Raw genomic sequence first — 21115 nt, forward strand, 5'->3', positions numbered from 1 at the left:
TAACCCCGTAATAAATAGTTCTCTAACATCAGCCACTGGCCTGGTTGAGCCATGCCCTGAAAGGACAGGGAGAGTTTTTGAAGCTCCTTCGTCTATATCTTTCCTCCTTCCTATCTGTTACAGACCCACAGACTGCACAGCATGTTTGCTGTTGGAAGTGGCCAGCTAACCCTGAATATTGCACCTTCCACTGAGTGCAGAGGACACTGCAGGACTCTGTCGGTGGAGTTGGAAGCTGGGGATTTTGGTGAGTTCCAGTGTTGCAGTGAGTAGACCTAGGAGATCCCCTCCCGAAGCAGGGCCAGGCACCTGCTCCCGGTTGTGTCTTGTACCAGGTGCCTCCGACAGAGATGAGCATCTACTTCCAGCATCAAAAAATTGCACCCAACCAACTGTGCCAAGCCTTCTCATGTAGTGGGAGAGAAAAACTACTCCCCAGGCCCCTTTGAGGGCTCAGTTTATGACCTGGAGCAGAAGCAGCAAAATGCCTTGAGATACTCTGTGTAACTTCATGTCTAAGTCCTCATCCCCCACTGATTTCCAAGGATCATTTGAGTCTCCTTTCCCTTGAGGTCCTGCAGGCAGAGGAGTTTCATAGCCTTGTCCATGATCATTTTCTCTGCATTTATCAAGTCCCTTCTAAAGCCTTGTCATGTCACGTTGCCGAAGACGAGCAGGGGCAGGATAGGTGAGTGCTTAGAGAGGAAACCACTCAGGAGTAGCCAGGATGCTGCAGGAAGTGGTGTGGATGACTTACTCGCCCCTTTCCCTCTGAGTCTGTTCTGAATGATGCCCTGATGTGGTGCTGAGGGACGCGGTGCTGCTGGAGGTGCTGCCTTGTGATAGAGATGTAAAACAGAGGCCCTGATCAGCTTCTCTTCTATCTACATATTTATCACAGTGGGGTCTGAGCTTGTCCGGTGCAATAACCAATCCTGGGCCCGTCTCATGCTGCTTCCTGTTGTGTTTCCCAAAGGCTATGCCAGCGCGGATTACTGGAAGATGAGCTTTAACTCCAGAGGAGCAGAGCCCATAGTTATTTGCGATGGATCCGCTAGCTAGGAATTGTGGGAGAGCTGGAGTCCACTCCACTGCAAGAAGAATGTGCAAGGGGCACAAGGAGATGGGCGTATAGAAGCGACGAAGCTGGTGCAGCTGAAACATCCGGGGAAGCAGCTTTGCCCACCCTGCCCACAGTGTGGGAGGCCTTGTGTTTCAAGCAACCGTTTCCCTGCCTTCCGAGGTAATACTTCCCCTCCTCAGACGTACCTAAGGAGAGAGGCAGTTGAACTGATCATCCCCCTCAGGTAAGCCCTGGGGGTGCACATGTTTGTTTTCCTGAGTCCAGGCGGCTGCATTTCTGAGGACAAGCTTTTCCTTGTGTCCTTTGTTACTATTGCACTGTTAGAATTTCACAGGGAGCCCCAGAGCGGGCAAAATCGTGACTGCAACCCTCCTGTGCGTTCATCCCGGAGAGGTAACATTGGGCCTGCCAGTTGGGGCAGCTCTGTCAAGGGGACACATGGTTCCTCCCCCCCACATCACAACCCAGTTCCATGCCCCACGAGGAGGAGAATGAGCCCCACAGCCCCCATTCACAGACTCAGGCCTGGCTCCGTGCCACAGGAAAAGAATGGGCCTTACAGCCCGGCCACCACACACAGCAGCGTTCTTATACCAAATGAATCTGTTTAACCCTTTCCCCCCCTGCCCCCTTGTCTCGTTGTGATCGCTCTTCTGCATTATGGCAGCCTCGGAGTGTTGCTGGTTCCAATAAATAGTCCCTATGCTTTTTTCCTCCTGGCTGTCCAGGTTCTGAGAGTGCAGAGAGCTTTGGCGAGAGCACTGCCTAAGCTTACCCTTTCAGATCGATGAGTGAACAGCACTACCCCTGCTCCCCCACATCTCCACCTGGCTCTGACTTGGAAACCCCTGGTTAAGATTTTCAAAAGTGACTAGTGATCTTGAGCCCCCTGATTCTCAGACAATGCTGAGCTCCCACCCTGTGAAAATCATGCTCCCTTGAGGTGTCCCAAGTTAGCGACCCAAAATCACTGATCTTCCTTGAAATCTCAGCACCTGTCTACATTGGCGAGACAAACAGCATCAGCACCTTACTCACAAATCTTGCATGCATATACTATGCAGTTCTTGTTTGAAATGTGCTGGCTTGCTTTCCTTGGCCAGTATGGGAAGGACCTAAATGAGGGCAGCTTTTAGGATCTGGTTTACCTGGAAGTTCCTTCTTCCCCCTTAGTCATTTGTGTGTTAACTCCTTCCAGCTCCCAAAGCTCCATCTCTCTCCAGAATGAATGTTGGTTTGTTTTTTTTCCTGATTCCCTTCTGAGATTCCTCTGCATGTTTCCTGTTGCTTTTGTGCTCTCTTGTCCGGTGCCTTTAGAGAGGATCAGTTTCGTCATGTGCCGGCTGCAGTTACAGCCGTTCCTCCCAAGTCTGATCCTAAGGGTCTTTGTTCCTGCTGTGGAAGATGGCTTACAGATGTGTCAGACTGAAGTCATAGCCCCGGGCTGCGATTCAGGACATACTCTCTCACTTGTTCGTATGGTATTGTGAGAGCCTCTTTTGTTTTGAAGCAAGTTAATCATGTTCTGAGACACAAGAATCTTTTCATTTGTAAACATCTTTAGGTCAATTAAAATAACGGAGTGGAACGATTTCATTCCGCCCTCTTGCAGTTTTTTAACAACAGCTGGAAAATGGGTGTGAAGCTGCTGCTGGTATTTATTAATTGTGTTACAGTAATGCTTAGAGGTTCCAGTCCAGATCAGAGCCTTATCTTGCTGGGTGCTCTACAAAACTAAAATAGAAGACAGTTACTGTCCCAAAAAAATTTATAATCCAAGGGCATGATCCTGCATGCCTAATGCTAATGAGTTACTCTGGGTGGGTGTTTGCAGAATCATCCCTAAAGAGGGAAAAGACAAAGCAGGTGGAGGAGAACACGAGAGGGTGGGTGTTATTTTAATTGGCTTTGAACAATAAAGGTCTAATTTAATTAGCAGGAAAATAGGACAGGGAATTAGGTTAACACAACTCCCAGTATTATTGTTTGCTAATTTTTGTTGGTGGGTTTTATACTAGTAATTGTACACACACCCTACACTCTCACGCACGTGTATCCCTCTGAAGGGCTGGATCCTGTGCAAGTTACCCTTGATTTCAATGACAGAAGGATCATGCCCTAAACACACAAATTAGTGATGGATGCTATTTACATTTTGGCAGCTTCTCACTTTAAATTCGGAGGCTAACAAGGTTACCTCATCAGCTCCCAGGTTTTTCTGTGCCTAGCTCCGTTTTTATTAAGCATTCAGTGAGAGACACACACACACAGGGAATATATTGGACTCAGTGTTGTTAAGATCATGAGTGAGTTAGTGCTGCTGTTGCTTCTAAGTGTCCTTGAATGTGACGTGTAAAAAGTTGCAGAGAAAATTGTCAGCAGTCTGTGAAATGCCTGTGTTTAGTGACCCACATCAGTGCCAACACGGTTCCCTGGCTTTATGGAAGGAGAAGAAATCAGCCAATAGGACAATCAGCTGTCAGGCTCTCTAACAAGCAGTGGGTTCTCAAGCTGGTTTATACTCTGCAGACGTTCTCCCATAAAAGCGGCTTCGCCCCAGCTCAAACACAACTAGCAGAGTGTTACGCCAGTTGGAGAGAAGATGGTGAATCTGTCCTGATTGCAGATCTGCTTTCCAAGTGCACTTTTGGTCTCTGCCTATGTTTCCAGAGCTGTGTCTGGGAGACACAGTGCTCACGTGTCCAAACTTCACTGCCTTTGGAATTTACATCATTTGTTTTTACACTTCCAGTATGCTTTCTCCTCTGCTTCCAAGAGCCGTAAGGAATTAAAGGCAGACTTAGCTGCTAAACCAAAACAGGAGGAGGCTGATCTTACTCTGCTTGTTAAGATACTGAAGAATCAAATGTGGCCCCATCAGCATTAGAGTACAAAGCCCTGGTGGTTTCTAGCTCAGGTCCATCCCTGTCTCCAGCAGCCAGGGAAATAGTATTTGCACCTTGCTATGATTCAGTACAGGCAAGGCTGTCGGGATTTGATAAGGCCAAAGGAAAATGAGGCTGGTGAGTCTGAGATGCAGCGTGCTCCTAGTCAACAATTCAGCTCCTAGTCAACGCTTTCCAGGCTAGATATTCTGATGACTGCTGGCAAGAACTGGTCCCATCCCATCCCCCCACCTCATTTGTGTTTTGGGGGCACAACTTCTTCCACCCAGAAAAGAAGCAGCATTTCCAAAGGCAGTGACAGGCTTGAGAGCTGGGGAAGGGTGATTCTATTCTTGCGATCTGCCAAAACCAAGGACTTGGTAGACAAAGGGTTAAATGTCGCCCCAAACAGCTAGCCGGCCCCTGTGGCTCTGGAGTTTGTAACAGAGTGGAGCGACCTGGCCGTCTTCTCAGTTACTGAGGCATCTTAGCAAGTGGATCAGGTCGTTGATGCTGTATATTACATCACGGATGTCCATGGCCTCCAGCGTTGCCTGACATTTGTGGGCCTTTCTGCATACAACATGTCTTAAACAGTCCCTGTGTGTGACTAGTTTGACACCTTGCCCTGCTCTCTACTGGCATCTGCCAGGGGCCCAACCTCAGTCGCCCAGTTCATCCCTCTTTTTTGAAATTCACTGTGTGCCTAAATGCTTTGTGTATGAGCCTCCCGGAATGCCATGGCCTTGCAAAGCTGCTGTGAAAATTCACCAGTCAAGGCACAAAACTTGCTTATTTGCCCTTGCCCATAATAACCAAAGACAATGAAACTGTCATGTCTTACTCACCTGTAAGGAAAGACTCCCTGTTCCAGGGAAGGGGACAGGTAGAACTTCGTAGAGGCTGGTTTAAGGCCTGTCTCCAATAATCCAAGACATTGTCTATCCTGATCTCTCTGGTTTCTGAACTCAGGGTAATTGAATGCAGGAGAAAGGAGTCTGACTACTTTGCTAATTTCAACACTGGGAAACTAGGGGGATCTGGACACCCAGTTCGCACTGATTTTTAATGAGAATTGTGCAGTGCTGCAATTCTGAACCTCTGACTCCCATTGCAAAACCCCTGGAGAGTTTTCTAGGGTAAGATCCTACTGGAGTCAGATGGCTTTTGGTGCATTTACCAGCCCTTCTCTCAACAGCTGTTGCAAAGTGCGCACTCTCTAGATGGGAGGGGAGGGAGGTGTACTGGCTGTGCTGGATGGTGCACTTTGTCTTGGCATATGTCTACACTAATTGCAGCTTGGGTTCACATCCCCACGCTTGCTTTAATCTAGCTAGCACCGGTAACTATAGTGGTGAAGACATGGCGGCATGGACCTCAACATGGGCTAGCAATGCAAGTACATACCCAGGGTATCAGGCGGGCTTGTACAGCCCACGTTGAAGTCCGTGCCGCCAGGCCTTCACTGCTCTTTTTAGCTGTGCCAGGCAGGTTAAAGCTGGCATGGATATGGCTACCCAAGCTGCAGTCACATCTCTGATTGCAGTGTTAGATACAGCCTTAGAGGAACAGGGAAGAAAAGTGATTTGAATGGTAACCGCGCTACACGGTATGAGGAAGACGAGCCTACCACCCTTTCTCATGCAAGTAGACCTGCCTCACTGCAGTCGGACTGCTGTCATGAGGATGGGTTGCAGGATCGGCCCCGATCCTGCAGTGTGCTGAGGCGCCCTTGGGTCCCTGTTAATTCAATGGGAAATAAGGGAACTCAGCACTTTCCAGGATCAGACCACAAGTAATGAGCAATTCCAGCAGCCATGCTACCAACGAACAGAAACCTTTCACCTCTCAGAGAATTCAACTTTCTTCTCTTTGTGTATTTCTGTCAAGAGCTATCTCTTCTCTTCTGGAATGCCTGAAAATAGGTATCTTAAAGGATTGAGGGACTGTTGTGTTGAGTTAAACATGGGAGGTGCTGGCCTTTCCTTTTGCAGTGCAGATTCCAACAAATGAGCATTGATTTATTTTGAATGTTCTCTCTTTGTGTAGTGGGAAATGGGGAGTAGTATGGTTAATTGTGACATATTACAAAGACTCAGGGGTCTGCTGGGAAAACTATTCTATAGATATATGCATAAAGACTGTTGAATTATGTACACTGTACATTCGAGTGGCTGTTAAAGAATGTAAATATGCAGTGAATTTTATGGATGATTTTAATTTAATATATTGCAAAGTTTGTAAATACTTGGAAAAAGCCTGTAAAGAGTGTAAAGAAATCAGCTTTGTATGTAAGAAGAATTTTAAAATTGTTTTTACTTTTTTGCATTTAAATACAAACATTGATGCACCTTTTTCCCCAATGTGGATTTTTCTTTTTTTTGATTAAAGAAACAGTGTCGTGAGCAAGAGCCGTGGTTTTGTGACTATACTTGAGCATATAGGCACTGACCTTTTGGTTCCTGGGGGATCCTTGACCCCTGCTCTGCCCAGGGGCCTGCCCCTCTCCACCCCTTCCTCCAAGCCCCTGCCTCTTCCTGCCCCACTCCACCTCACCTCTTCTTGCCCCTGGTCTGCCCTTGCCCCACCTCTTCCCGCTCCTCCCCTTCCCCTCCAGAACCTCCTGCGTGCTGCGGAACAGCTGATCACGGTGGGTGGGAGGTGCTGGGAGGGAGGGGAAGGCGCTGAGCCGCGAGGCTGCTGGCGGGTGGGAGGCGCTGATCTGAGCAGCTGCTGGTGGGTGCTCATCGCCCACCATTTTTTTTCATGGAGTCGGTGCCTGTGCTATGGTGGCAGAAGTGGTGGAGGAGGGTATAATAGAGATCTGCATATTCTGGGTAGGTTGACGACAGTCAGCATACGGCATTAAATATCTGACAGTGATAGTATTATGTCTTTACACATAGGTAACATTTTCAAAAATGTGTTAGTGATTTGAGCCTAAATCTCAATTGGAAAAGTGATTTAGTCTCCTAAAGTCTTGTCTGCACTTAAAGCTTTGCTACTTTACCTGTACTACTATAGTTAAAGTGGCAAACCCCACGCCTAGTGTAGGTGTGGTTATGGGTAGAAAAGTGATTATACTAGTGTAGCTTATTCCTGTTTGAGAACTCAAGTAAGCTATGCCAGTATAAGGCACATGATACTAGTATAACTGTATCCACACTAGGGCTGTTATTGGTATATTGGTGTCAGCAAAAAGTCAGCCGACATAGCTATAGCAGTAAAAGCAAAGTAGCTTTTGAAAATTGGATTTAGGCTCCTAAGTCACTTATGCACTTTTGAAAATGTTACCCAGAGGCTGGTATTTTCAAAGGAGCCCAAGGAGTTAGATGCCCAACTCCTGTTGATTTTCAGGGTACCTAACACCCTTATTTTCTTTTGGAAACAGTAGCCGTTCGGCCTGATCCAGAAACCACTGAAGTCAGATCAGACCCACAAATCCCATTGTGTGTTTTATATCTCATACGTTATGTAACAAAACTATTTGTTCCTAGTGATCCATGGGTTTATTGGCGCTGCACGATACATTTCTATATTGAAGCATTAGAATACAAGAAAGCCGCATTCCTCACACACTTACCTAATGGGGCCTGCGGGAGACAAGCTTGTCAGCAGAGGGGTGGAAGCTTGGTGCTTGTTTTGCAGCATCTCAGCGCTACCAACGTTGGTTCCAAAAAGAACAACTGTGGGTGGGATCCTGGAGTTGAGAAGCTGTCCTTGATCAGTTTAAAATTTGCCAACAGCTGCAGCTGACCCTGCCAAAAAAAATATTGTTACTAGTAGACAAGCCATGGTGATTCTGAATGGGTTGAGGTGCTGCTGGATACCCCGCCCAAAACACAAGCTTCAGCACCTAGAGCGCACCAGGAGAGGCCACATGGGGCAGTCGGAGCATAACACACAGCCTGTGGCTTGGGTGGTGGATTCAGGCCTCACCCCTTGGCCATAGTCAGGGACAGGAGGGGATGGAAGGGAGAGAGGTCCAAGTAACTTCCCTAATGCCTTCCTACATTTTTTTTTCATAAACATCCCTGAACATCCCAGAGCAAGGTTGGCATTTCTGTGTTCAGGGTAGGAGAAAAAGACGGGTGGGAGGTACCGTGTGTTTGTGTGTAAATGGATATATATTAACAATTCTCCTTTAACTCTGTTATTAAAACTCTGCAATTGTTCTGTCAACTGTATTTAGAATAGCAATCACTGTCTAAAAGGCAAAATTCCCTCTTAAAATGAGGAAAGGACATACATTATTTATTTATACTGCTTCCAGTAAGAAAAAATTAAATACATGTTTCAAAAAACACCCTATTATTTTCAAAATGGCTGACAATATGTCTCCAAAAATGATACCCAGGGCCCTGGAAAGGACGGAAAGAGTAGGAGGGACTTCCAAAACCATAGGGCCAAAAAGGGGGTGGGACAAAAGGTGGGGCCATGAAGTGTAATACAGAGTTCTGATTGGCATAATGCCATGATGCGGGACAAGGAAACCTGTCAAAATTATGTAGTGATGAAAGACGTAGAGCTATTACTACTCTCCCTTACCACCCCTCCTTATGCAGTTTCAGAAGGTTTTTCTCACTGCCTATCCAACCCAAAACATTTGGGAAGGGCTATAAGCTCTCCTCCTTAAGGGTATAAGTTTATCTGATGAGGGTCAGGAAGAAACTTTCTGTGGGGAAGGTTATTCCATAACTGCCCACTGCACCTTCCTCAGGTGCTGGCCGCCCTAAGACATGATGATGGACAAGCTGGCCAGGACCCCAATCTGAACTAGAATTACAATTCCTGCATGTCTAATGTTGCTGCTTGTTGTTAAACAGCTGCCATGTTCTGCCCCAGAGTTGGCTGCATTTCAGGGGCAGGTGAAATGATTCCTGTGTCTAGTCTGTGTTTCAGTTTGGAAAACATTTGGGGATCCTCTGGAAGGAAAGGGGAGGGAGTAATTACATAAGTAATTATAGGACATCACAAAGGGTTATATTAATGTTTACATCTGAAATTACAGCAGTAGCAGGGCCCCAAAACAGAGCTCCTTCGATTGTGGAAAAAATTAATATCAGGATTTCACACACATGATAGCTCTCAGGGAGTGGGCATTGCTCACTCATCGGCCCCTTAAGCAACATGCCTTTTTCATCAATGACATTACATGGGTGTGTTCCCTGTGGCTCTGAAATATATTATAATAAAGAGATACATTTCCTCCCCTAATCTCAGGCTTTGGGTGTTCCTTGTTTTGGGAAGTGCTTTAAATCTATCTGCCAGAGGCGTGGGCTGCTAAAGCCAGAGACCGACTGCCACAATGCTGAGCTCTGGGCTTCCTCCCCTTCTCTTATTGCTCACAGCTGTGGAACTGAGCTGGTCCCTTACAGATGATGACAAGAGGTTGATCGTGGAGATGCACAACCACTACCGCTCCCAGGTCTCCCCTCGTGCTGCAGACATGCTGAAAATGGTAAGTGTCCCATTGGAAACCCAGGGTCTGATTCCAGGGGGATATCTGGGGTCTTCTATATCAGTGTTTCTCAGTGACCAGTCTGTGAACTCGTGCCAGTCCCTGAGATTTCCCTCACATAGTTCATTAAGGCAGCAAGCTGGTCTCTGGTATCAAAAAGGTTGAGAAAAACTGTTCTATGTGATAGAAAGGTGTGGGATATCTGGAGGTCTACTGTATGATAGGAATCATGTATCTTATTGCATCTTATTGAATAGCTGAGGATCTCCTACATTTCTTCTTAAAATAAGAGCATCCTTTGCTGTTAAATGTACTTTGAAAGTTTAAGTTCATAAATGTGATTGACTCTAGCTGGAGATCCAGTGTAAAAATTGTTTCTTTTTTCCTCATGTAGCAATGACCAAGCTACACACCATGTGCAATAAATGTCATGGCTGTAGTAAACAAATTTGCAATGAACAAATAACCAAAACTTAAATTCACCAGCCAGAGTGGTGAAATCCCAGCTGAGCTCAGAGAACTCTTCTTAGTGCTACACTTGTGATTACTGATACACTTTTTTGTCTATAGAATGGAATATAAAATTGAACCTCATCCATTGATTTTGGCTGTATAGGTATCTTAATGCTAGCCATTTTTCATCCAAGGTGCTCATGTATGTTCCTTCTCACAACACCCCTGCAGAGTAGGTCTGGCAAATCAGTACTATCCCCATTTTATAGATGGGAAAATCTAACGCATGAAGAAGCAATGTGCCCAAGGTCATATAGTGTGTCTAAGCTATAAATAGAGCCTCATTCTTTCGATCCCTGCTCTAATCATAAGAGGATGCTGCTTCTTGTATTAGACCCCTTGATTTGAGTAAGATGTCTCTCCACATCTGATTAATTACTTAATGTTTGTAAAGTGTTTTGTAGAGGGAAAGTGCTACTTAAAGTGCAAGGTATTAATATTTGGACAGCATTATCCCTTTGGCTAAAGACAAATTTGCAGCTGGTTCTTTATAATGACTACAGTCGGTTGGGGATTTTTTGATGAGCACTGGAAAATGTCAATTTGTCAAAACCAGAACCGTTTCACAAAACAGGGTCAATTTTGATGACTCTTATGATGCCAAAATATTTTTGGGGGAAAAAGTTTTCATTTTTTCAATTTGAAACAATTTTTCATTTTGAAATTTTAGTAAATTTCAAGTTAAAAGAAGATTAAAAAAGTCAAAATTGAAACAAAATGTTTCAAAATTATAAAAACGAAATGGTTCGATTGACTCAAACCAATTTTTTGGGGAGGATTTTTGGTATGTGAAAATTGTTGAGATTTTGATTTTTCATCCTGTTTTCGAGATGGGAAAATTTTTCAGTATCTCAAAAATGTTCATAGGACCAGAAAACCATCCCCTCTGCCCCCAGCTCTAATCATGACCTGATTATTTTAGGCCTTGCGAGCACACACAATTTGCACTGATTTAACTAAACTCGGCACGGACTTCAACGTAGGCTGTACAAGCCTGCCTGATACCCTGGGTATGTACTTGCATTGCTAGCCCATGCTGAGGACAAAACCCAAGTTAATTTGACACTATTTTAGTTCAGGGGTGAAATTTTTAAAAAACACCTAAGTCCCATTTTCAAAAGGGACTAGGAGTCTAAATCTCACTGAAAGTCAAAGGGACGTAGCCGCCTAAGTGCTTAATTCATTTTTTTAAAATGAGGCTTGAGCATGTCTACACCCTGAGGTAACGTGCTCTACTGGGGTGTGATTTCTAAAAAACACTAGCGTGTTGCACATGAATTGACCCTGCTGGTGCACTTTAATATATTACTGTTTGGATAATGATAGAATCCCCCAAACAGTTTTCTAGGGTGAGCTGAAACTTGGAAAGCACAAGAGGGATGGTCAATGAAAATGCTTCAAAGACATTATTAAGTAGAATCTGACCTTAATTGACATAAATATTGATAATTTCAAAGACGAAGCCAAGGCCAGACCTGAATAGAGAGCAACTACCAATAAAGGTAGTAAACACTTGGAGGAAGACATACATGAAAAATGGATCCAAAAAAGGGGCAAGTGTCTTGCCAAGTCCTCAGTGGGACCCTGCACATTCTTATGACACATCTGTTAGCAATCTTGTTCCTCATGGATTGGACTGTACAGCCACGTGAAAACGTGTGGTGCTGTGATGTCATCGTCGGACACACCAGCCAGCCATACAGTGCTGTCTGAAACACTAAAGTGCACGAGGGAACCTTTAGTGCGCACCAGCAGGGCCTATATACAGACCAATTAATACTCAACTCATTAGTGCGCTTTAGAAATCAGACCCACCGTGTGGACAAGCCCTTAGGCTCTTAACTCGTTGAAGCAATTTTGAAAATGGCTTAATGAAGTATGCTGCTGCTTATTGTAAAAATGGGATGATGACTTAGGCATGCGACAAATGCGACCATTCAATCCTATTTGTTTGAAATAAAAGCTTGAAGCCAGACTCGACTGCTTTGTAGCACTTTCCGCCTTGACTCAGATCCTGTCCTAAAAAAAGTATTGATCTTGATTGTGGTTTACTCTGAGTCTTGTCTTTGTCCTGAATTTACCATGAATAGATGTGAAATGCATACATCCATGCTACATTTACTATTATAGACAGGGGCGGCTCTACCTTTTTGGCCGCCCCAAGCAGTCATGCGCGGGAGGCGCCCCAGAGCCGCGGGAGCAGCGGACCTCCCGCGGGCATGACTGCAGAGGGACCGCTGGTCCCGCGTGGCTCGGCTGGACCCCCCGCGGCTGCGGACGGTTCGCGGGTCCGGCGGCTCCGCTTGAGCTGCCGCAGTCATGCCTGCGGGAGGTCCAGCCGAGCCGCGGCCGCGGGACGAGCACCCCCTCCGCAGTCATGCCTGCGGCAGGTCCAGTTGTCCCGGGGCTCCGGTGGACCTCCCGCACGCCTGACTGCGGCAGGTCCACCGGCCCAGCCTGCCGCGCCCGGCGGCATGGGACGGGCCGCTCCTCGGCTCGCAGCGGCAGGATGAGCTGGGGCCCCAGACCCAGCCTTTTGCCGCCCCCTAGATTTTGCCGCCCTAGGCACCAGCTTGTTTTGCTGGTGCCTAGAGCCGCCCCTGATTATAGAACTTAAAAGACCGGATGGCCAGCAGCAGCAGTTTTTCCACAGCCTGGTAAACTTTGATAAACAGTTCAGCTTAGAAACAATCCCTTGAGTCTCTGATTAAACTCCCAGTGTCTGCATTGCTCATCTGGATTTCCAAGGACATTTTTCTTTCAGAAGAACCAGATCTCAGCTTCTGAGTTCACCTACTCCTGTGGCTAACTGCCCATCTGCAGTCACCCTGTTCTTGTGTTTGAGACAGCAGAGCTGGTTACCGTGGAAATGGTTATACAATGGGCATACGCAGGCCAGAGCCTTATTTTTTTTAATGAAGCAAATAACACCGAGGTTAGTTCTCTGCTTACGGTACCCGGATCTCTGCCACAAGGAGGGGATAATGAGCCCCCACACCAAGACCTGCAATCAACCCTCTTTCCAAAGCACCATCAGACCCCCACGTCCCTCCCCCGGCCTCTGCCCCTCTTATAAGTAAGCAGAGAGCAACTTGATAGAACAGTGACTGCATCTTCTCTGATTCTTGCTACCTACCCTTGGGCTCTGACACGTAGGAATCGGTGAACCAGGAATCCTCCTCACCCCAACTAAGATAATCATCTTCCCTGCAAAATACTAAGGGTTTCCCCATTGGATCACACTCCACTCCTGCCCCCATCAGCTGCTAAACCCACCTTCCTCACCCGCTGCTCCGTCCCGTGATCTTTCAGTGGGCTTGTATGTCTGGGCTCTCCTCCCACCTGCCCTGCTCTCTCTGCTGGTTGGATTTCAGAGAAGCTGCCGCTCCTTTAAATAATGTAATGAAATACCAAGCAGTTGCGTCATAGTGTTCCCCTTAATGCTTCTCTTGTGCAAAAACTTCTCCTTCTCTTACCTAGCAAGCGCCGCTAAGTAAGATATGGAGCCCAGGGGAGTTCAGCTGGACAAAAATCTGTTGTCAGTCCGGGCACTGGAGGGATCACTTGGGAGGCAGCTGTCAGACTGAGTCTCCAGTTGAGTTTAAATGATGAGGTTACCAGATGTGTGCGCTGGCTCCTGCGCTCTGGCCTTACACAGCTGTTGAACTGGGCAGGTCCCTCTCTCCAGGCATTCCCACAGTTTGTCCTGTTCATTGTGGTCAGTGCTTCCAACAAGGGACCCAGGTCTTCTGGGTTCCATTCCCAGCTTTTTGCCAGGTGACACTGAATGAGTCACCGAGCTGCTCATTGCCTCAGTTTCCCCATTGGGAAAACAGGGATAATGATCCAGGGACTCCATCATCATCATGGCAAATCCCAGTAACATGGCCTCCTTGCAGATCAAGCGCCACCTGGATCAATCTCTGGCTAGATCCTCAAGGTGGTCTGGCTGGATATTCAGTCTGTGCCTATTTCTGGCAATCTTATGGCACCATCAAAGCTTTTGATGCCCTTGTGGCGGCGTTCCTTGGTAAACACACTTCGGAATTCTCTGGTCTTCCATTATAATAATACATACCCACCAAGAAAGCTGCTGAAACCGAGCCAGGGCTGGTGGGTGCAGGGTTCAGTTTTGAATATCCTCATTTCTGATCTTGTCCTGCTATGTAATATGGACCTCCTGACAAACATGATAAGAATCGGAAACGTCACTTTGGGGAGAGCCATAGTCTTTGCCAGTGCTTGGGAACAGAACAGGATTCTAGGTTCTAACCTCTGGCCCCGCTGGATACGGGATAGGCTGTGTGTGTCTCAGGATGTCAGAGCATTTGATCCATGTGACGAGGGACTCGATCCTGATGGACAATCCTCATCCCGGCCTCATGCTTTATGATGGTGGCAGCTTTGTGTTTGTTTCAGAGCTGGGCCCCCGACCTGGAAGCGTTTGCCAAAGCCTATGCAGCGAAGTGCATCTGGGGCCACAACAAGGAGCGGGGCCGGCGGGGTGAGAACCTCTTTGCCATTACCGATGAGATGGACGTGGAGGTGGCCTTGGAGCAGTGGTACAACGAGCACGAGCACTACAACCTGACCACGTCCAAGTGCACCATAGGACAGATGTGTGGCCACTACACCCAGGTATCTGGCTACAGGGCATGAGGGGCTGGATTCCTGGGAGGGAGTTGTGCTTGGGATGTGACCCACCATAGAAATATTGTTTAGGGGCTGCGATACCATGGTGATGGGCCCAGTATAAGAATCTCAGTTGGATAGGATAGAATTGATTCTTATTCAGCATGGATGGCTCAATTTTGTGGGCATCATGAGCTGCTGTGATCATTTCAGGCCTGCTGAACAGTTTCCCTTTAGGGGGAAAAAAAAGTCTTTAAAGTCATCTGTGTATTTTAATGCTGCACCGTTTGGTCACTCAGCAAGCCTGGTGTGGCTTTCAAGTCCCTGTAGCAGATGGGTTCTGGCCTCAGAACGAGGATCCAGGTCAAGCTCCATGTTTTGAACTCTCCACTACTCCAGCGTATTTGGATCTGGACTTTTCATTTGGCTTAGTATAAAGACAGGGACCTCTTCCAAAATTCAGACCTGGATTATGAACAGCACCATAATTCAAGAGCATGTGGGTTGTGTCCAGATGGACAGAGAAGAATTGTTGATGGGGGTCTCTCATCCAAGCACTAACAAGGCCTGACTGCTTAGATGTAACTCTGAAATGGTGTGCTCTTCATGCACAGAGTCCATGAGTCTGCTACAGCTCCTAGTTTGGGGAGTTGGTCCCTTAGCCCAAGCTGTAGTGACTCATGCTTTAGCTTTGGAAGTCTGGGAAGAAAGTCCTGGTGATGACTGAGCTGACGCTGGTTGCAGATGACATCACGCTCACTCGTCTAAACCTCTTCTCACAGGCAAGGTGTCTCATGGTCGCCCATCTGTCCTCTTCCTGCCTTGTGCTGACAGACATAACCCTTCTCTCTTCCTCCCTTGTTTTAGGTGGTCTGGGCAAACAGCGAACGCGTTGGCTGTGGGATGCAATTCTGTAAAACCCTGCATGGTGTCGAGGAACCTGATCTCTACCTGCTGGTCTGCAACTATGATCCCCCGTGAGTGTGTGCTTCCCAAGGGCTGCTTTGATTTCATCTTGGCCCTGTCACATCTTCTTACAGTAACCTTCATCCCCAGGCTGAGAAGGAAAATCCTCCCCCAGGCTCTGCTTATCTTGCTTTCAGGTAGTGAGTGGAAGCCAATCCTAAGAAAGCCCTTTGTTGTCATTTTCCTGTGGCAACAAAGAGAAGCAGGTCTTGTAAATCCAGCCCAGATCTGGGACAGAGGAGTCCTCTGTTCTATCTGTGGTGCTGCTATGGACCATGTGTCCTTGGGTGTGTCGTGAAAAGCCACATAGTTACAGGGCTGTAAATCTAGACTGCTCCACATAGGTCAATGGAAGCACCCTGGGTTTACACCAGTGTCACTAGGAGGAGAATTTGGCTGTTATTTTCTCTGTATCTCATTTTCCCCAGCTGTGATATGGAGAAAATTTGCTTGATTCTGCTCTCAGTCTGGTGTCATGCCACTGACTCCATGGAGTTCCTCGTGATGATTTACATCAGTGTACTTCACGGATGTGTATAGGGAGCTTTGAGGTCCTCTGTCGATGGGGCTGTATAAATGCAAGGGCTTACTGTCAGAGCTGGTCAGAGTGTTCCCAGCTTGGTAACCTCTATGGAAATATGCATGGACATTTTAACGGAAAAAGGCAAAATAAAACGAACGTTCATGAGACTGAGGGGTCATTTTCTGAGCAGCTGTAATATTAAGGGCCTGATCCAAACCACTGCTGAAGTGAATGGAAAGGCTCCCAAACTTAGGCTCAGGCCTCTAGACAGTGTTCATAAGCCCAGGTGCCATTAGTAGCACAGTCAAAGCTCCACTCCCTTTTTAAGTAACCTTTGATTTATATCTTAGCAAGATCTGATTTGAATTAAAAATCTCCCTCCTTTTTGAGATGGGGAGGGGATTCGTCCCCTCTGTTGTCATGAGCTGTTCTCTTTTCATCTGCATATTCTGCTTCCAGCGGCAACGTGAGGGGTCGCAAGCCGTACAAGGAAGGACCTCCGTGCTCCAAGTGCCCCGAGGGCTATACGTGTAGGAATTCAATCTGTGGTACGTGAAGGGAACTGAAGGAGCCAGTGTCTCCACTGGACAGGCCAGAGAACTGGCGGGGAGGCAGGTTCCACCCATGGGACAATCCCTCTAAAAGCAATGGGGTTGGCTTCTGAATGAGGTGCTAGTTCAGGAGTAAAGGGGCAGAATCTGGCTGTATGTGGGGATCCCAGCACTTCCTCAGCCCTGCCGGTAAAGTTCTCCCAGGTCTCAGGGTCGGGATTCTAGGGCTTTCCCCGGAGGTGAATCACCTTTTTGCAAGTATATATTAGTACTGTCAAAAAGGAGCTGGATTGGCAGACTTGGGACTGGAGTCCTGTGTTTATCTACAGACAGGGCTGGCTCCAGGGTTTTTGCCACCCCAAGCAGCCAAAAAAAAAAAAAAAAAAGCTGCGATCGCGATCTGCAGCACTTCCGCCGCGACTCTACCGCCGCCGCTTCTTCGGCAGCAATTCGGCAGCCGGTCCTTCCCGCCGAGAGGGACCCGCCGCCGAAGAGCCGGACGTGCCGCCCCTTCCCCTTGGCCGCCCCAAGCACCAGCTTGCTACACTGGTGCCTGGAGCCGGCCTGTCTACAGAGCAGGCATAGCCTAGGCAGCAGCAGAGCAAGCTTCCCTCACACATGCTGCCTTGCCAATGTGCCTCGTCCTGATCTGACGGGACCCCCACTACCCTCTCCTAGGGGTAGGTCATTTTCACATTCTGCAGCCCATGCAGTCCTTGGCATCTCTGCTGCAGACACCAGTGTGTGGTGGTAGTTCTGTTCACTGGGAGCTCCCCCAGCTCGTTCCACTGTTCAGCCACCAGAAGACAGGAAAGACTCACTGTCCTCCAATCTGGGCCATGTTCATGCTGGTGACAGATGGGAAAGGCTTCCTATTCCATTAGCAACCACCTGGGCCCCAGCTGCCAGGAAAGACCATTCCAGAGGGGTGGCGTTTTCCCACATCAGGTCTGAAAACTAATGAAATCTTGGGACCTGCCCGGAAAAAATGATTTCCCTGCATCTGGTGGGCTACCTGCTAAGCTCAATTTCCACCAAGGGGCAGAGAGAGGGGGGTGTTTCCCCAAGAGCCTAGTGAAAGTGCCTGCCCCTGCTTTCTCCAGCTCTCCTTTGCTGGTTTCCATTGGGCTCCGAGTGAAGCTGGTGGTAACCCACAGCCCTCTTTGTCTCTCATCAGAACCCAGTGTAGACTCAGAAGAGGCCTCTACATCCTCTAGGACAACAAGGCCAAACCTCATCACTAGGCCAGCTCTCGCCACAGCTACCATGAGTCCGACCACTACCGCTACCATAACGCCACCACCCACCACCGTGAAAAAAAGGCTGGCACCCACCACCACCACGAGGCCTGCACCCACTACCACAAGCCCCACCACCACTACTCTAGGGCCAGCACCCACCACCACCATCGCCACAACAAGGTCGAACCCCACCACGACCACAAGGCTGCCACCCACCTCCACCCCCACCACAAGCCCGCCATCTACCCGAACAGCAAGGCCCAACCCCACCACGGCCACTGGGCCAACATCCTCCTTAGAGCCCACCTCAGACCTGGACCGTAAAACATCTCCAGAAATGCAAGTGGACTCTGAGGAGACTGGTGCCCCATTGGTGACCTTGGAGGCTGTGACCTTTCTAGACCTGGAGTTGACCCTCAGCCCGACTGCCTCTCCAGAAATGGAGGAAGACTTGAAGGAGTCTGATGCAACCTCCGTGAGAGCTGAGCCAGCCCTCTCCTCAGAGCCACCTCCATCCTTCAGCCTTACGACTCTAGAAACCAATCTAAGCTTGGAAGATACCAAGCAGCCCCGACCTGCCCTAAAGCCAGCACCTGCCACTGCTAAGGAGATCTCCCTCCTGCACTTATTACCACCTTCCAAGGCTGCAGGGGGGCACAGCCTCCCTGTCCAGTCCTCCCTGTCAGGTAAGGCAGCTGTGGAGGGAGTCTTGGATGTAAAAGACATAGGCAACCCCTAAGAAACATAAATGCACTTGGCAGGAAACAATAGCAGACTGGCCCTCAAACTCTTCCCCCACACAGCACCGACTCCCTTCCCCACACCTTCCCCTGCACTGTGTCCCCTAACATTATCAGGGTCTGTCTGAGCTGCCTGGTTCGTGAAGCATGAGCATGGATTTGGCCGGTTCCCCACTAACCCGCGAGCAGAGTCATGAGCTGTGTCTTGCCTTCTGAGGGGCTCTGTGCTGGTGTCCTGCGCTATGCATCATCCTTGCCCATGTGGCAGCATGTCGCAGAGGGAGCAGTGTGAACTGGGCCGGTCCTTTGCCTGTGGCTTCAGCTTTGATTCCAGGTTTCCTTCCTTTCTGCACACAGGTGCCAGAGAGACCGAAGAGCTGATGACGGGCCCCACAAAGAAAGACTTGGACCAGCAAAATGTTTCAGCCACCAGCAACCTTCTGGAGTTCTCTCTCTTCCTAGTGGCCGCTCCCCTGCTGACAGGCCTTCTGCTCTGAAGGGTCTGCCTCGACCCTCTGTGCTCCTATCCTCAAACTCTCCTCCAGTACTGATTGTCCCGCTGCCCTGCTGGGCATGGGGCATATCAGTCAGGTGAAGACCCCCTACTGGGCCTTCTTGTCACTGGCTAAGTCCACTCCAATCCAGATATACTTAGCAGTGCCTGGCAAACCACACCAGCCATTCTGTTATGCTAGCACTGCTGAGACCCTGCTATCCCTGGATACCAATAAAAGGGGGTTAGCTAAGTTTTAAGTGCCCAGCTCATCTGTTAAAGGGGCAAGAGCAGCTGGGTGAAGAGAGGGGAATTTCCTTGGTGCCTCTTCCTCCCCAAGCTCTAACTCTAACCTGAAGTTCCATAATTCCTACTCCAGCCTGACTCAGAGATGGGACTCCTTAATACTGAAGATCCTGGATCCCAACTGGTCTGGAGGCATGGTGCTTCATGGCCCTCCCCCTAACCAGAAACAATGAATGATCTACTATCTTTGTGGGACTGTAAGGTCCTTCTCCACAAATCCTATATGAAAGGCAGTGCAGACATGGATGGTGCAACCCTATCTAAACTCCTCTTGCTTCCTCCACCAAATGTGTCTACAGTGCACATGCCCCTTCAGGAGAGCCAGGAATTGAACCCTGCTCATCAGTTTTGCTTTGTCCATTGCATGCATCCCATTCCAGAGTTACTCCATGTGGCATGGTTCTTATTTTTTGGTGCATGGGAAAAAATATTTCTGCACTGGAGAGGAGGTGGTGGCTCATTATAAAACTCCTGTTGGTGTCCTCTATATCTTGTGGCATGACTTTAGACTAGCTTCTCTTGAGTACCTGAAATGTACGATGTATTTCAAGTTAGATACAGATCCTGGCCACCTATGGTGTATGTATCTTATACACACAGTGGAACCTGACCCAGCAAAAATCCGGTGGTGTGGTGGAGTTCAAAGCAAATTCTGCTTGGGGTTATCCACTGGAAGCACGACTTACCATAGAGCAGCTTTCACTGTATGTGGCATTCATGTTTGTTTCCCCTCTGCATGTCTGCTCCATGTATCTTACATTTCAAAAAAAGGTGTATTAACTACATGACAAGCCTCAGGTGCCAATTGATATGAACCTTTTAGCAACCATAGTGTCCCTTGGTTTTGCTACCTGATGAGGTGGGGACTGACGTGAATCCCATAGCCCCTTGGCTATGAGGGACACTGTTTCCAATACCCCATGAGGTCCTGCTCTCAATAAATGCTGTTCTGAAACCATCATGCTGGAGCGTACCATGTTTCACTGAGTGGCGGATGGAGTCCTGTGGCTGGGAGCTTGGTAACTTGCATGTGAAAGACTCTTGGCTGTTTTCTTAGTGGAGAGAGAAATGGCTTCTGTGGTCCCTCCCTTCTTTGCGGTAGTGCTAGGAATGAGGCAAAGTCCCTTGTTCATTTCCTTCAGGATCCCCGAGCATTATGAGAGTGGGGGTGTGCACAACATGTAACTCAGTAGCTCTCAACCTTTCCAGATGACTGTCCCCCTTTCAGGAGGCTGATTTGTCTTGTGTATCCCCCAAGTTTCACCTCACTTAAAAACTACTTGCTTACAAAATCAAACATAAACATACAACAGTGTCACAGCCTGTTATTACTGAAAAATTGCTGACTTTCTCATTTTTACCATATAATTATAAATCAATTGGAATATAGATAATGTACTTACATTTCAGTGTATAGTGTACAGAGCCATATAAACAAATATTGTCTATGAAATTAGTTTGTACTGACTTTGCTAGAGCTTTTTATGTAACCTGTTGTAAAACTAGACAAATATCTAGACGAGCTGATGTACCCCCCAGAAGACTTCTACGTACCCCCAGGGGTTGAGACCCACTCATGTAACTGGCCTTCTGTCTATCCCTTTCTATGGCCTCTATTCCCACCATTTCTGAGCACCTCACAATCTTTAATGTATTTCTCCTCATAGACCCCTCACCCCCACGAAGTAGGGCAGTGCTATTATCCCTCGTCCCTGGAGGG

The 21115-nt window shown here is 47.9% G+C and overlaps 1 protein-coding gene across 9 annotated transcripts in view; it reads left to right on the plus strand.

The window, feature by feature from the left end:
* C4H6orf89 (chromosome 4 C6orf89 homolog) overlaps nt 1-20676 on the plus strand; it is a 45079-nt gene extending 24403 nt beyond the window's left edge. For 5 of the 9 annotated variants that reach the window (XM_039535786.1, XM_039535789.1, XM_039535790.1 and 2 more), the window contains 7 exons: nt 124-247; nt 9321-9430; nt 14363-14581; nt 15443-15552; nt 16524-16612; nt 17793-18542; nt 18954-20676. In XM_039535786.1, coding sequence (XP_039391720.1) covers nt 124-247; nt 9321-9430; nt 14363-14581; nt 15443-15552; nt 16524-16612; nt 17793-18542; nt 18954-19093 — 1542 coding nt within the window. In that variant the 3' untranslated portion in view covers nt 19094-20676. The remainder of the gene's footprint in view (nt 1-123; nt 248-9320; nt 9431-14362; nt 14582-15442; nt 15553-16523; nt 16613-17792; nt 18543-18953) is intronic. The other 4 variants (XM_039535785.1, XM_039535788.1, XM_039535791.1 and 1 more) reach the window with 2 other exon arrangements.
* The last annotated feature ends 439 nt before the right edge of the window (nt 20677-21115 follow it).

The sequence above is a fragment of the Mauremys reevesii genome, linkage group 4 (genome assembly GCF_016161935.1).
Source record: "Mauremys reevesii isolate NIE-2019 linkage group 4, ASM1616193v1, whole genome shotgun sequence".
In the NCBI taxonomy this organism is placed as follows: domain Eukaryota; kingdom Metazoa; phylum Chordata; order Testudines; family Geoemydidae; genus Mauremys; species Mauremys reevesii.